The sequence below is a fragment of the Salvelinus fontinalis genome, chromosome 40 (assembly GCF_029448725.1).
Source record: "Salvelinus fontinalis isolate EN_2023a chromosome 40, ASM2944872v1, whole genome shotgun sequence".
NCBI lineage: Eukaryota > Metazoa > Chordata > Actinopteri > Salmoniformes > Salmonidae > Salvelinus > Salvelinus fontinalis.
The window spans coordinates 4,140,510-4,155,561 of NC_074704.1; the positions used below are offsets into that span (position 1 = coordinate 4,140,510).

General features: G+C 43.0%; 1 protein-coding gene across 1 annotated transcript; it reads right to left on the reverse strand.

Annotated features, from left to right (window-relative positions):
* Positions 1-1,932: 1,932 nt before the first annotated feature.
* On the reverse strand, positions 1,933-13,372 carry LOC129839842 (gastrula zinc finger protein XlCGF17.1-like). Its single transcript, XM_055907511.1, has 2 exons — positions 12,817-13,372; positions 1,933-2,945 (listed from the first exon to the last, which is right to left on the reverse strand). The coding sequence occupies exons 1-2, from the start codon at positions 13,130-13,132 to the stop codon at positions 2,194-2,196; spliced, it is 1,068 nt and encodes a 355-aa protein (XP_055763486.1). The 5' UTR covers positions 13,133-13,372; the 3' UTR covers positions 1,933-2,193.
* Positions 13,373-15,052: the final 1,680 nt, after the last annotated feature.

Consider the following 15,052-nt stretch of genomic DNA (forward strand, 5'->3'; position numbering starts at 1 on the left):
ATCAATCAAATGCTTTTTACAATCAAAATAAAACACACATTTTTAAAATGATAATCTGATTTTAGACATGATCATGTCTCGAGAGGAAAACAACTCAACTAGGCCTATTGTTTTGAGTAAGATTTTCATACAAACATGATTTCACATGGCATCAACAACGTTCTCATAGTGGAACATTGGAAAGGCTTTTCTCCTGTGTGTTCCCTCTCATGTGTTTTCAGGCATCAACAACGTTCTCATAGTGGAACATTGGAAAGGCTTTTCTCCTGTGTGTTCCCTCTCATGTGTTTTCAGGCATCAACAACGTTCTCATAGTGGAACATTGGAAAGGCTTTTCTCCTGTGTGTTCCCTCTCATGTGTTTTCAGGCATCAACAACGTTCTCATAGTGGAACATTGGAAAGGCTTTTCTCCTGTGTGTTCCCTCTCATGTGTTTTCAGGCATCAACAACATTCTCATAGTGGAACATTGGAAAGGCTTTTCTCCTGTGTGTTCCCTCTCAAGTGTTTTCAGGCATCAACAACATTCTCAGTCAAAAACTTGTGAGAACACAGCATCTATATTGTCTTATTTTAGGTCCTGTGTCCTAGAAAATATCTTTCCACAAACCCTCCCCTAACCCGGAGAACGCTGGGCCAAACCCTCCTCTAACCCGGAGAACGCTTGGCCAAACCCTCCTCTAACCCGGAGAACGCTGGGCCAAACCCTCCTCTAACCCGGAGAACGCTGGGCCAAACCCTCCCCTAACCCGGAGAACGCTGGGCCAAACCCTCCCCTAACCCGGAGAACGCTGGGCCAAACCCTCCTCTAACCCGGAGAACGCTGGGCCAAACCCTCCTCTAACCCGGAGAACGCTGGGCCAAACCCTCCTCTAACCCGGAGAACGCTGGGCCAAACCCTCCTCTAACCCGGAGAACGCTGGGCCAAACCCTCCTCTAACCCGGAGAACGCTGGGCCAAACCCTCCTCTAACCCGGAGAACGCTGGGCCAAACCCTCCTCTAACCCGGAGAACGCTGGGCCAAACCCTCCTCTAACCCGGAGAACGCTGGGCCAAACCCTCCTCTAACCCGGAGAACGCTGGGCCAAACCCTCCTCTAACCCTGAGAACGCTGGGCCAAACCCTCCTCTAACCCGGAGAACGATGGGCCAAACCCTCCTCTAACCCGGAGAACGATGGGCCAAACCCTCCTCTAACCCGGAGAACGATGGGCCAAACCCTCCTCTAACCCGGAGAACGATGGGCCAAACCCTCCTCTAACCCGGAGAACGCTGGGCCAAACCCTCCTCTAACCCGGAGAACGCTGGGCCAAACCCTCCTCTAACCCGGGGAACGCTGGGCCAAACCCTCCTCTAACCCCGGAGAACGCTGGGCCAAACCCTCCTCTAACCCCGGAGAACGCTGGGCCAAACCCTCCTCTAACCCCGGAGAACGCTGGGCCAAACCCTCCTCTAACCCCGGAGAACGCTGGGCCAAACCCTCCTCTAACCCCGGAGAACGCTGGGTCAAACCCTCCTCTAACCCGGAGAACGCTGGGTCAAACCCTCCTCTAACCCGGAGAACGCTGGGTCAAACCCTCCTCTAACCCGGAGAACGCTGGGCCAAACCCTCCTCTAACCCGGAGAACGCTGGGCCAAACCCTCCTCTAACCCGGAGAACGCTGGGCCAAACCCTCCTCTAACCCGGAGAATGCTGGGCCAAACCCTCCTCTAACACGGAGAAGGCTGGGCCAAACCCTCCTCTAACCCGGAGAACGCTGGGCCAAACCCTCCTCTAACCCGGAGAACGCTGGGCCAAACCCTCCTCTAACCCCGGAGAACGCTGGGCCAAACCCTCCTCTAACCCGGAGAACGCTGGGCCAAACCCTCCTCTAACCCGGAGAACGCTGGGTCAAACCCTCCTCTAACCCGGAGAACGCTGGGTCAAACCCTCCTCTAACCCGGAGAACGCTGGACCAAACCCTCCTCTAACCCGGAGAACGCTGGGCCAAACCCTCCTCTAACCCGGAGAACGCTGGGCCAAACCCTCCTCTAACCCGGAGAACGATTAACACAAACTGACTGAACCCTCTTTCCACACTGGAAATCTATTCCACCAGTCCAGAGCCTCGAACCAGGATCTCTAGTGGCACAGCTAGCACTACCATGCCTTAGACCACTGCGCCACTCGGGAGGCCGTATTTTCTGATGCTTAATCAGAGATCTTTTACCAGAGTATCTCTTGCCACATTGATTTTACTCTTGTGTGTCCGCTGGTGTATAATCAGACTGCTAGATGTCACAAAACACTTCCCACATTGATCACAGCTGTAAGGTTTCTCTCCTGTGTGTGTTCTCCGGTGTATAGTCAGGCGGCTAGATGTAACAAAACTCTTCCCACAATGATCACAGCTATAAGGTTTCTCTCCTGTGTGTGTTCTCTGGTGTACAGTCAGGCAGCTTGAGTGAGTAAAATTCTTCCCACATTGATCACAGCTATAAGGTTTCTCTACTGTGTGTGTTCTCTGGTGTGATTTTAAATGTCCTGACTTAAGAAAACGCTTTCCACAGTCAGAGCAGTGGTATGGTTTCTCTCCTGTGTGTGTTCTCTGGTGTATAGTCAGCTGGCTAGATGTTGTGAAACTCTTCCCACATTGATTACAGCTATAAGGTTTTTCTCCTGTATGGATTCTCTCATGTCTTTTAAGGTCTGCTGAAGAGGTAAATCTCTTCCCACAGTCAGAGCAGCAGTGAGGTTTTTCTCCTGTGTGAATTCTCAGGTGAACTTTTAGTGAATCTGATCTTGAGTAACTCTTCCCACAGTCAGGGCAGTGGTGAGATTTCTTCCCTGTGGGTCTCTGCTGGGGTTTCTTGAGGTTTTCTGCTCTGGAGGGACTCTTCTCTGCCTCGTCAGCATCATGAGGTTGTTGAGGCTCGCCAGAGGACCCACGATAGTCACATCTCTCTCCTGTGTGAACAAAGTCAGACAGATGGTTAAAGGCCCACAACAGCAGAAATCTGTTTATTTGAGTTAAAAGTTGATGCCCAGAGCAGGAAGTTGTACAACAACTTATGTTTGAAAATTAATGTTTAAATGCTTTTACAAACTTATTTGACAATTGTCTTAATATGACAGTCGAGTGAGCAATAATAGCTATATTTTGTTTAAAAGAAATTCCACTTAGTAAAGTTGATGATTGTAGTTAGTGGTAACTAGAAATTGTTGGCAAGAAATAAGTTATTAAAGTTGTTGAAACCCTCAGCAGTGTGCCAGACGACTTTATGGTCACCAATATAGGCCACTTTCTGTGTTTGCTAAAATTGCTGCACGAAAGCAATGTACGCAATTCGGTTGTAGAAACTCCTCCATGCTAATGAGGAAACCACTAGTTATGGATGTAGTATATCTGGTAATGAGGAAACCATTAGTTATGGATGTAGAATATCTGGTAATGAGGAAACCACTAGTTATGGATGTAGTATATCTGGTAATGAGGAAACCACTAGTTATGGATGTAGTATATCTGGTAATGAGGAAACCACTAGTTATGGATGTAGTATATCTGGTAATGAGGAAACCACTAGTTATGGATGTAGTATATCTGGTAATGAGGAAACCACTAGTTATGGATGTAGTATATCTGCTAATGAGGAAACCACTAGTTATGGATGTAGTATATCTGGTAATGAGGAAACCACTAGTTATGGATGTAGTATATCTGGTAATGAGGAAACCACTAGTTATGGATGTAGTATATCTGGTAATGAGGAAACCACTAGTTATGGATGTAGTATATCTGGTAATGAGGAAACCGCTAGTTATGGATGTAGTATATCTGGTAATGAGGAAACCACTAGTTATAGATGTAGTTCAGCATTTCACTGTGAGGTCTACACCTGTTGTATTCGGCGCACGTGACAAATAAACTTTGATTTGATTTCATAGTAAACTCAGCAAAGGACCCTGTCTTTCAAATATAATTTGTAAAAATCCAAATAACTTCACAGATCTTCATTGTAAAGGGTTTAAACACTGTTTCCCATGCTTGTTCAATGAACCATAAACAATTAATGAACATGCACCTGTGGAACGGTCGTTAAGACACTAACAGCTTACAGACGGTCGGCAATTAAGGTCACAGTTATGAAAACTTAGGACACTAAAGAGGCCCTTCTACTGACTCTGAAAAACACCAAAAGAAAGATGCCCAGGGTCCCTGCTCATCTGCATGAACATGCCTTAGGCATGCTGCAAGGAGGCATGAGGACTGCAGATGTGAAATTGCAATGTCCGTACTGTGAGACGCCTAAGACAGCGCTACAGGGAGACAGGACAGACAGCTGATCGTCTTCGCAGTGGCAGACCACGTATAACAACACCTGCACAGGATCAGTACATCCGAACATCACACCTGCGGGACAGGTGCAGGATGGCAACAACTGCCCGGGTTACACCAGGAACGCACAATCCCTCCATCAGTGCTCAGACTGTCCGCAATAGTCAGAGAAGCTGGACTGAGGGCTTGTAGGCCTGTTGTAAGGCAGGTCCTCACCAGACTAGAGGTCGACCGATTAATCGGAATGGCCGATTAATTAGGGCCGATTTCAAGTTTTCATAACAATCGGAAATCGGTAATTTTGGGCGCCGATTTTGTCTATTTTTTTTACACCTTTATTTACCTAGGCAAGTCAGTTAAGAACACATTCTTATTTTCAATGATGGCCTAGGAACAGTTGGCTTGTTCAGGGGCAGAATGACAGATTTTTACCTTGTCAGCTCAGGGATTCAATCTTGCAAACTTACGGTTAACTAGTCCAACGCTCTAACCATCTGCCTCACGAGGAGCCCGTTACGCGAATGCAGTAAGAAGCCAAGGTAAGTTGCTAGCTAGCATTAAACTTATCTTATAAAAAACAATCAATCAATCATAATCACTAGTTAACTACACATGGTTGACGATATTACTAGTTTATCTAGCGTGTCCTGCGTTGCATATAATCGATGCAGTGCGCATTCGCGAAAAAGGACTGTCGTTGCTCCAACGTGTACCTAACCATAAACATCAATGCCTTTCTTAAAATCAATACACAGAAGTATACATTTTTAAACCTGCATATTTAGCAAAAAGAAATCCAGGTTAGCAGGCAATATTAACCAGGTGAAATTGTGTCACTTCTCTTGCGTTCATTGCACGCAGAGTCAGTGTATATGCAACAGTTTGGGCCGCCTGGCTCGTTGCGAACTAATTTGCCAGAATTTTACATAATTATGACATAACATTGAAGGTTGTGCAATGTAACAGGAATATTTAGACTTATGGATGCCACCCGTTAGATAAAATACGGAACGGTTCCCGTATTTCACTGAAAGAATAAACGTCTTGTTTTCGAGATGATAGTTTCCGGATTCGGCCATATTAATGACCTGAGGCTCATATTTCCGTGTGTTATTATGTTATAATTAAGTCTATGATTTGATAGAGCAGTCTGACTGGGCGGTGGTAGGCACCAGCAGGCTCGTAAGCATTCATTCAAACAGCACTTTCGTGCGTTTTGCCAGCAGCTCTTCGCAATGCTTCAAGCATTGCGCTGTTTATGACTTCAAGCCTATCAACTCCCGAGATTAGGCTGGTGTAACCGATGTGAAATGGCTAGCTAGTTAGCGGGGTGCGCGCTAATAGCGTTTCCAACGTCACTCGCTCTGATACTTGGAGTAGTTGTTCCCCTTGCTCTGCATGGGTAACGCTGCTTCGAGGGTGGTTGTTGTCGTCGTGTTCCTGGTCGTGTTCCTAGTTCGAGCCCAGGTAGCGGCGAGGAGAGGGATGGAAGCTATACTGTTACACTGGCAATACTAAAGTGCCTATAAGAACATCCAATAGTCAAAGGTATATGAAATACATATCATATAGAGAGAAATAGTCCTATAATTCCTATAATAACTACAACCTAAAACTTCTTACCTGGGAATATTGAAGACTCATGTTAAAAGGAACCACCAGCTTTCATATGTTCTCATGTTCTGAGCAAGGAACTTAAACGTTAGCTTTCTTACATGGCACATATTGCACTTTTACTTTCTTCTCCAACACTTTGTTTTTGCATTATTTAAACCAAATTGAACATGTTTCATTATTTATTTGAGGCTAAATTGATTTGATTGATGTATTAAGTTAAAATAAGTGTTCATTCAGTATTGTTGTAATTGTCATTATTACAAATAAATAAAAAAATAATAATAATAATCGTCCGATTAATCGGTGTCGGCTTTTTTTGGTCCTCCAATAATCGGTATCGGAGTTGAAAAATCATAATTGGTCGACCTCTACACCAGACATCACCGGCAACAATGTCGCCTATGGGCACAAACCCACCGTCACTGGACCAGACAGGACTGGCAAAAAGTGACGAGTCGCGTTTACCGTCGAAGGAATGAGCGTTACACCGAGGCCTGTACTCTGGAGCGGGATCGATTTGGAGGTGGAGGGTCCGTCATGGTCTGGGGCGGTGTGTCACAGCATCATCGGACTGAGCTTGATGTCATTGTAGGCAATCTCAACGCTGTGCGTTACAGGGAAGACTTCCTCCTCCCTCATGTGGTACCCTTCCTGCAGGCTCATCCTGACATGACCCTTCAGCATGACAATACCACTAGTCATACTGTTCGTTCTGTGGGTGATGTCCTGCAAGACAGGAATGTTAGTGTTCTGCCATGGCAAGCGAAGAGCCCGGATCTCAATCCCATTGAGCACGTCTAGGACCTGTTGAATCGGAGGGTGAGGGCTAGGGCCATTCCCCCCAGATATGTCCGGGAACTTGCAGGTGCCTTGGTGGAAGAGTGGGGTAACATCTCACAGCAAGAACTGGCAAATCTGGTGCAGTCCATGAGGAGATGCACTGCAGTACTTAATGCAGCTAGTGGCCACACCAGCTACTGACTGTGACTTTTGATTTTGACCCCCCCTTTGTTCAGGGACACATTCTTCAATTTCTGTTAATCACATGTCTGTGGGACTTGTTCAGTTTATGTCTCAGTTGTTGAATCTTGTTATGTTCATACAAATATTTACACGTGTTAAGTTTGCTGAAAATAAACACAGTTGACAGTGAGAGGACATATATTTTTTTGATGAGTTTATACCTGCATTTTTCACAATGTATTATCTACCAATTCACAATGTATTCTGAATATTACAGCACAAGATCAGGAGTGCTACTCAGGGAAACTCACATCACACACTAATTCACCACCGTGGGGGAAAACTCAGGGGAGTTCTCATAGGCTGACAGCAATAATAGCCTCCATTTACAGGTTGCTTATGAGTGCATTTCACATTACTTTTGGATAATATTTTTATTTATTTTATTTAACAAGGCAAGTCAGTAAAGAACAAATTCTTATTTACAATGACGGCCAGTTAACAGTGGGTTAACTGCCTTGTTCAGGGGCAGAACAACAGATTTTTACCTTGTCAGCTCGGGGATTCGATCTAGCAACCTTTCGGTCATGTATTGTACTACCTGCCGCCTCTACACTCTAACCACTAGGCTACCCGCCGCCTCTACACTCTAACCACTAGGCTACCCGCCGCCTCTACACTCTAACCACTAGGCTACCTGCCGCCTCTACACTCTAACCACTAGGCTACCTGCCGCCTCTACACTCTAACCACTAGGCTACCTGCCGCCTCTACACTCTAACCACTAGGCTACCTGCCGCCTCTACACTCTAACCACTAGGCTACCTGCCGCCTCTACACTCTAACCACTAGGCTACCTGCCGCCCCAAATGTAAGGCTTATTTGAATGTCCTGCTTAATATAATGTTTGTGTCATCGTTGCAAATCAACTGCTTTATACTTAAAAAAAAAACACTTCAAATCAGTAAAATGCTATTTGGCTTTTCCATCAGCCTGACAATGAGCGTTAGTTTCACGTGACATGACTTTTAATTAATTAATTCAATGTAATACTAGAAAATAACAAGGTAGAAAACACCAGATATAAGGCAAACACAATAATTAAGTCTGTAGATATGTATAGGGGTAAGGTGACTATATACAGGGTCAGTACTATATTAACAATGCACAGGGATACTGGAGTGATGGAGGTAGATATGTATAGGGGGAAGGTGACTATATACAGGGTCAGTACCATATTAACAATGTACAGGGATACTGGAGTGATGGAGGTAGATATGTATAGGGGTAAGGTGACTATATACAGGGTCAGTACTATATTAACAATGTACAGGGATACTGGAGTGATGGAGGTAGATATGTATAGGGGGAAGGGGACTATATACAGGGTCAGTACCATATTAACAATGTACAGGGATACTGGAGTGATGGAGGTAGATATGTATAGGGGTAAAGGTGACTATATATAGGGTCAGTACCATATTAACAATATACAGGGATACTGGAGTGATGGAGGTAGATATGTATAGGGGTAAGGTGACTATATACAGGGTCAGTACTATATTAACAATGTACATGGAGACTGGAGTGATGGGAGGTAGATATGTATAGGGGTAAGGTGACTATATACAGGGTCAGTACCATATTAACAATATACAGGGATACTGGAGTGATGGAGGTAGATATGTATAGGGGGAAGGTGACTATATACAGGGTCAGTACCATATTAACAATGTACAGGGATACTGGAGTGATGGAGGTAGATATGTATAGGGGTAAGGTGACTATATACAGGGTCAGTACCATATTAACAATGTACAGGGATACTGGAGTGATGGAGGTAGATATGTATAGGGGTAAAGGTGACTATATATAGGGTCAGTACCATATTAACAATATACAGGGATACTGGAGTGATGGAGGTAGATATGTATAGGGGTAAGGTGACTATATACAGGGTCAGTACCATATTAACAATGTACAGGGATACTGGAGTGATGGAGGTAGATATGTATAGGGGTAAAGGTGACTATATATAGGGTCAGTACCATATTAACAATATACAGGGATACTGGAGTGATGGAGGTAGATATGTATAGGGGTAAGGTGACTATATACAGGGTCAGTACTATATTAACAATGTACATGGAGACTGGAGTGATGGGAGGTAGATATGTATAGGGGTAAGGTGACTATATACAGGGTCAGTACCATATTAACAATGTACAGGGATACTGGAGTGATGGAGGTAGATATGTATAGGGGGAAGGTGACTATATACAGGGTCAGTACCATATTAACAATGTACAGGGATACTGGAGTGATGGAGGTAGATATGTATAGGGGTAAAGTGACTATATACAGGGTCAGTACCATATTAACAATGTACAGGGATACTGGAGTGATGGAGGTAGATATGTATAGGGGTAAAGTGACTATATACAGGGTCAGTACCATATTAACAATGTACAGGGATATTGGAGTGATGGAGGTAGATATGTATAGGGGTAAAGGTGACTATATATAGGGTCAGTACCATATTAACAATATACAGGGATACTGGAGTGATGGAGGTAGATATGTATAGGGGTAAGGTGACTATATACAGGGTCAGTACCATATTAACAATGTACAGGGATACTGGAGTGATGGAGGTAGATATGTATAGGGGTAAGGTGACTATATACAGGGTCAGTACCATATTAACAAAGTACAGGGATACTGGAGTGATGGAGGTAGATATGTATAGGGGTATGGTGACTATATACAGGGTCAGTACCATATTAACAATGTACAGGGATACTGGAGTGATGGGAGGTAGATATGTATAGGGGTAAGGTGACTATATACAGGGTCAGTACCATATTAACAATGTACAGGGATACTGGAGTGATGGAGGTAGATATGTATAGGGGTAAGGTGACTATATACAGGGTCAGTACCATATTAACAATGTACAGGGATACTGGAGTGATGGAGGTAGATATGTATAGGGGTAAGGTGACTATATACAGGGTCAGTACCATATTAACAAAGTACAGGGATACTGGAGTGATGGAGGTAGATATGTATAGGGGTAAGGTGACTATATACAGGGTCAGTACCATATTAACAAAGTACAGGGATACTGGAGTGATGGAGGTAGATATGTATAGGGGTAAGGTGACTACATACAGGGTCAGTACCATATTAACAATGTACAGGGATACTGGAGTGATGGAGGTAGATATGTATAGGGGTAATCATACTATATACAGGGTCAGTACCATATTAACAATGTGCAGGGATACTGGAGTGATGGAGGTAGATATGTATAGGGGTAAAGGTGACTACATACAGGGTCAGTACCATATTAACAATGTACAGGGATACTGGAGTGATGGAGGTAGATATGTATAGGGGTAAGGTGACTATATACAGGGTCAGTACCATATTAACAATGTACAGGGATACTGGAGTGATGGAGGTAGATATGTATAGGGGTAAGGGGATACTGGAGTGATGGAGGTAGATATGTATAGGGGTAAGTGACTATATACAGGGTCAGTACCATATTAACAATGCACAGGGATACTGGAGTGATGGAGGTAGATATGTATAGGGGTAAAGGTGACTATATACAGGGTCAGTACCATATTAACAATGTACAGGGATACTGGAGTGATGGAGGTAGATATGTATAGGGGTAAGGTGACTTTATACAGGGTCAGTACCATATTAACAATGTACAGGGATACTGGAGTGATGGAGGTAGATATGTATAGGGGTAAAGGTGACTATATACAGGGTCAGTACCATATTAACAATGTACAGGGGTACTGGAGTGATGGAGGTAGATATGTATTGGGGTAATCATACTATATACAGGGTCAGTACCATATTAACAATGTACAGGGATACTGGAGTGATGGAGGTAGATATGTATAGGGGGAAGGTGACTATATACAGGGTCAGTACCATATTAACAATGTACAGGGATACTGGAGTGATGGAGGTAGATATGTATAGGGGGAAGGTGACTATATACAGGGTCAGTACTATATTAACAATGTACAGGGATACTGGAGTGATGGAGGTAGATATGTATAGGGGGAAGGTGACTATATATATAGGGTCAGTACCATATTAACAATGTACAGGGATACTGGAGTGATGGAGGTAGATATGTATAGGGGGAAGGTGACTATATATATAGGGTCAGTACCATATTAACAATGTACAGGGATACTGGAGTGATGGAGGTAGATATGTATAGGGGTAAAGGTGACTACATACAGGGTCAGTACCATATTAACAATGTACAGGGATACTGGAGTGATGGAGGTAGATATGTATAGGGGTAAGGTGACTATATACAGGGTCAGTACCATATTAACAATGTACAGGGATACTGGAGTGATGGAGGTAGATATGTATAGGGGGAAGGTGACTATATACAGGGTCAGTACCATATTAACAATGTACAGGGATACTGAAGTGATGGAGGTAGATATGTATAGGGGGAAGGTGACTATATACAGGGTCAGTACCATATTAACAATGTACAGGGATACTGGAGTGATGGAGGTAGATATGTATAGGGGTAAAGGTGACTATATACAGGGTCAGTACCATATTAACAATGTACAGGGGTACTGGAGTGATGGAGGTAGATATGTATTGGGGTAATCATACTATATACAGGGTCAGTACCATATTAACAATGTACAGGGATACTGGAGTGATGGAGGTAGATATGTATAGGGGGAAGGTGACTATATACAGGGTCAGTACCATATTAACAATGTACAGGGATACTGGAGTGATGGAGGTAGATATGTATAGGGGGAAGGTGACTATATACAGGGTCAGTACTATATTAACAATGTACAGGGATACTGGAGTGATGGAGGTAGATATGTATAGGGGGAAGGTGACTATATATATAGGGTCAGTACCATATTAACAATGTACAGGGATACTGGAGTGATGGAGGTAGATATGTATAGGGGGAAGGTGACTATATATATAGGGTCAGTACCATATTAACAATGTACAGGGATACTGGAGTGATGGAGGTAGATATGTATAGGGGTAAAGGTGACTACATACAGGGTCAGTACCATATTAACAATGTACAGGGATACTGGAGTGATGGAGGTAGATATGTATAGGGGTAAGGTGACTATATACAGGGTCAGTACCATATTAACAATGTACAGGGATACTGGAGTGATGGAGGTAGATATGTATAGGGGGAAGGTGACTATATACAGGGTCAGTACCATATTAACAATGTACAGGGATACTGAAGTGATGGAGGTAGATATGTATAGGGGTAAGGTGACTATATACAGGGTCAATACCATATTAACAATGTACAGGGATACTGGAGTGATGGAGGTAGATATGTATAGGGGTAAGGTGACTATATACAGGGTCAGTACCATATTAACAATGTACAGGGATACTGGAGTGATGGAGGTAGATATGTATAGGGGGAAGGTGACTATATACAGGGTCAGTACCATATTAACAATGTACAGGGATACTGGAGTGATGGCGGTAGATATGTATAGGGGTAAAGGTGACTATATACAGGGTCAGTACCATATTAACAATGTACAGGGATACTGGAGTGATGGAGGTAGATATGTATAGGGGTAAAGGTGACTATATACAGGGTCAGTACCATATTAACAATGTACAGGGATACTGGAGTGATGGAGGTAGATATGTATAGGAGTAGGAGACTATATACAGGGTCAGTACCATATTAACAATGTACAGGGATACTGGAGTGATGGAGGTAGATATGTATAGGGGTAAAGGTGACTATATACTATATACAATATTTAAGTGCCTACGAACGAGGTATTGTAGTAGGTACCAGGACCATGAGACATTCATAGTATGTGCTTCTGTTATTAACACATTACTTACTGGTGTTAATCAGTTCTCCAACCTCCTCCTCTTCTTCTTCCTCCTCCAATATGACAGTTATCTCTCCCTCCTCTTCCTTCACTGTAACATCCTCCTCGTCTTTCACTCTGATCGCTACGTCCTCTTCTTTAACTGTAATGTCCACCTCTTCTTCTTTCACTGTAACATCCTCCTCCTCCTCTGTTACTTCTTTAATTGCTGTGACATCCTCTTCTTCCTTCTCCTCTTTCACGACAACGTTCAGCCACAGACCCTCTTTCTCCGTCCAGCAGACCTCCTCTTCTTCAACAACAGGGGAGTAGCTTGGTGAACTCATGGTCGGGGATGTTAGCTAACAGCTAGCTAGCTAGGCTAATGCTAACTTAACGAGACAGCTAGCTGACCAACAAAAACGTAAATAGGAAATTAAGTGAGATAACTAGCTAGATGACATAAATGTCTTCAAAACACAGTGGCTAATATACCAGAAAGAGTCTAAAGAGCTTTATTGCTTCGGCTATTTTGGCTAGCAAGCTACCGAAGTGGCTGACTAACTGTTGCTGCCGTTGAAAGAAGCGTTCCGTCCACTAAATAATACGTCACACTAGCAGCCTAACCTAAAATACCCATCTGCTAACCGGAGTGGGCAACGCAGTTGACGGACACGTTTATTTTATTTTGATGCAAAAAGTGAATCACTTTTAGCGAATGTTTTTATTTTATTTCAATCATAATATTATAACATTATATGAAACGTACATAAAGGGAATTAATTTAAAATGGACTTTATTGTCATGGAAACAAAATTGAGAAGACAAAACAACAAACAGAAACATCTAAAATACTTTTCAAGTGTTATATTATCAGTGTTTTAGCAATGTGCAAATAGTTGTAGCACGAATAGTAGGTAGATAAATAAACAGATACATATAGGTGGTATTTACAATGTCGTTTGTGTTCCACTGGTTGCCCTGTTCTCATGGCAACGGGCCACAAATCTTGCTGCTGTGATTTACACACTGCGGTATTTCGCAGATATTTTGACAGTGGTGGAAAAATTACTCAATTGTCATACTTGAGTAAAAGTAAAGATACCTTAATAGAAAAGGACTCAAGTAAAAGTGAAAGTCACCCAGTAACAGTATCAAAAGTAAAAAAATATATAAATAATTTAAAATTCCTTATATTAAACAAACCAGATGGCACCATTTTGATTTTTATTAACGATAGCCAGGCAGCTAGCCAGGGGCACACTCCAACACTCAGACACGGTTTACAAACAAAGCATTAGTGTTTAATGAGTCTATCAGATCAGAGGCAGTAGGGATGACCAGGGATGTTCTCTTGATAAGTGTGTGAATTGAACCATTTTCCTGTCAAAATGTAACGAGTACTTTTGGGTGTCAGGGAAAATGTATGTAGTAAAAAGTACATTATTTTCTTTAGGAATGTAGTGAAGTAAAAGTAAAAGTTGGGGAAAAAATATAAATAGTAAAGTAAAGTACAGATACCCCTAAAAAAGTACTTAAGTAGTACTTTAAAGTAGTTTTACTTCAGTACTTTACACCACTGTATTTTGATCACACAGATATGGGTGTTTATTGATGTTTGATTTGTTTTCTAATTCTCTGTGATCTGTGGGAAATATGTGTCTCTAACGTGGTCATACATTGGGCAGGAGGTCAGGAAGTGCAGCTCAGTTTCCACCTCATTTTGTGGGCAGTGGGTCATCTCTCGAGAGCCACGTCTGCCTATGGAAATAGCAAGACTATGCTCACTGAGTCTGTACAGAGTCAAAGCTTTCCTTAAGTTTGGGTCAGTCACAGTGGTCAGGTTTTCTGCCACTGTGTACTCTCTGTTTAGGGCCAAATAACATTCTAGTTTGCTCAGTTTTTTTGTTGATTCTTTCCAATGTGTCAAGTAATTATCTTTTTGTTTTCTCATGATTTGGTTGGGTCTAATTGTGTTGCTGTCCTGGGGCTTTGTGGGGTCTGTTTGTATTTGTGAACAGAGCCCCAGAACCAGCTGGCTGAGAGGACTCTTCTCCAGGTTCATCTATCTGTAGGTGAGGGCTCTGTGAGGTCTGTTTGTGTTTGTGAACGCACAGACTACTTGAGAAAAGCTCAAACCAGGTACCTTTATTAAACCCAAAGGGTCAACCAGCTGAATAGACATATTCACACAAGCCCTGGTATTTAAACCTTCCTATGCTGAGTCTCCTCCTCACACGTCTCGACAGTCTGCTAGACAGGACTTT

Excerpts from the sequence above, each read along its gene's own strand:
- LOC129839842 (XM_055907511.1), bottom strand. The coding sequence starts at position 13,132 with ATGAGTTCACCAAGCTACTCCCCTGTTGTTGAAGAAGAGGAGGTCTGC. Across the intron at positions 2,946-12,816 it reads TGGAGAACTGATTAACACCA|GAGAGAGATGTGACTATCGT; the intron begins GTAAGTAATGTG and ends TTGTTCACACAG.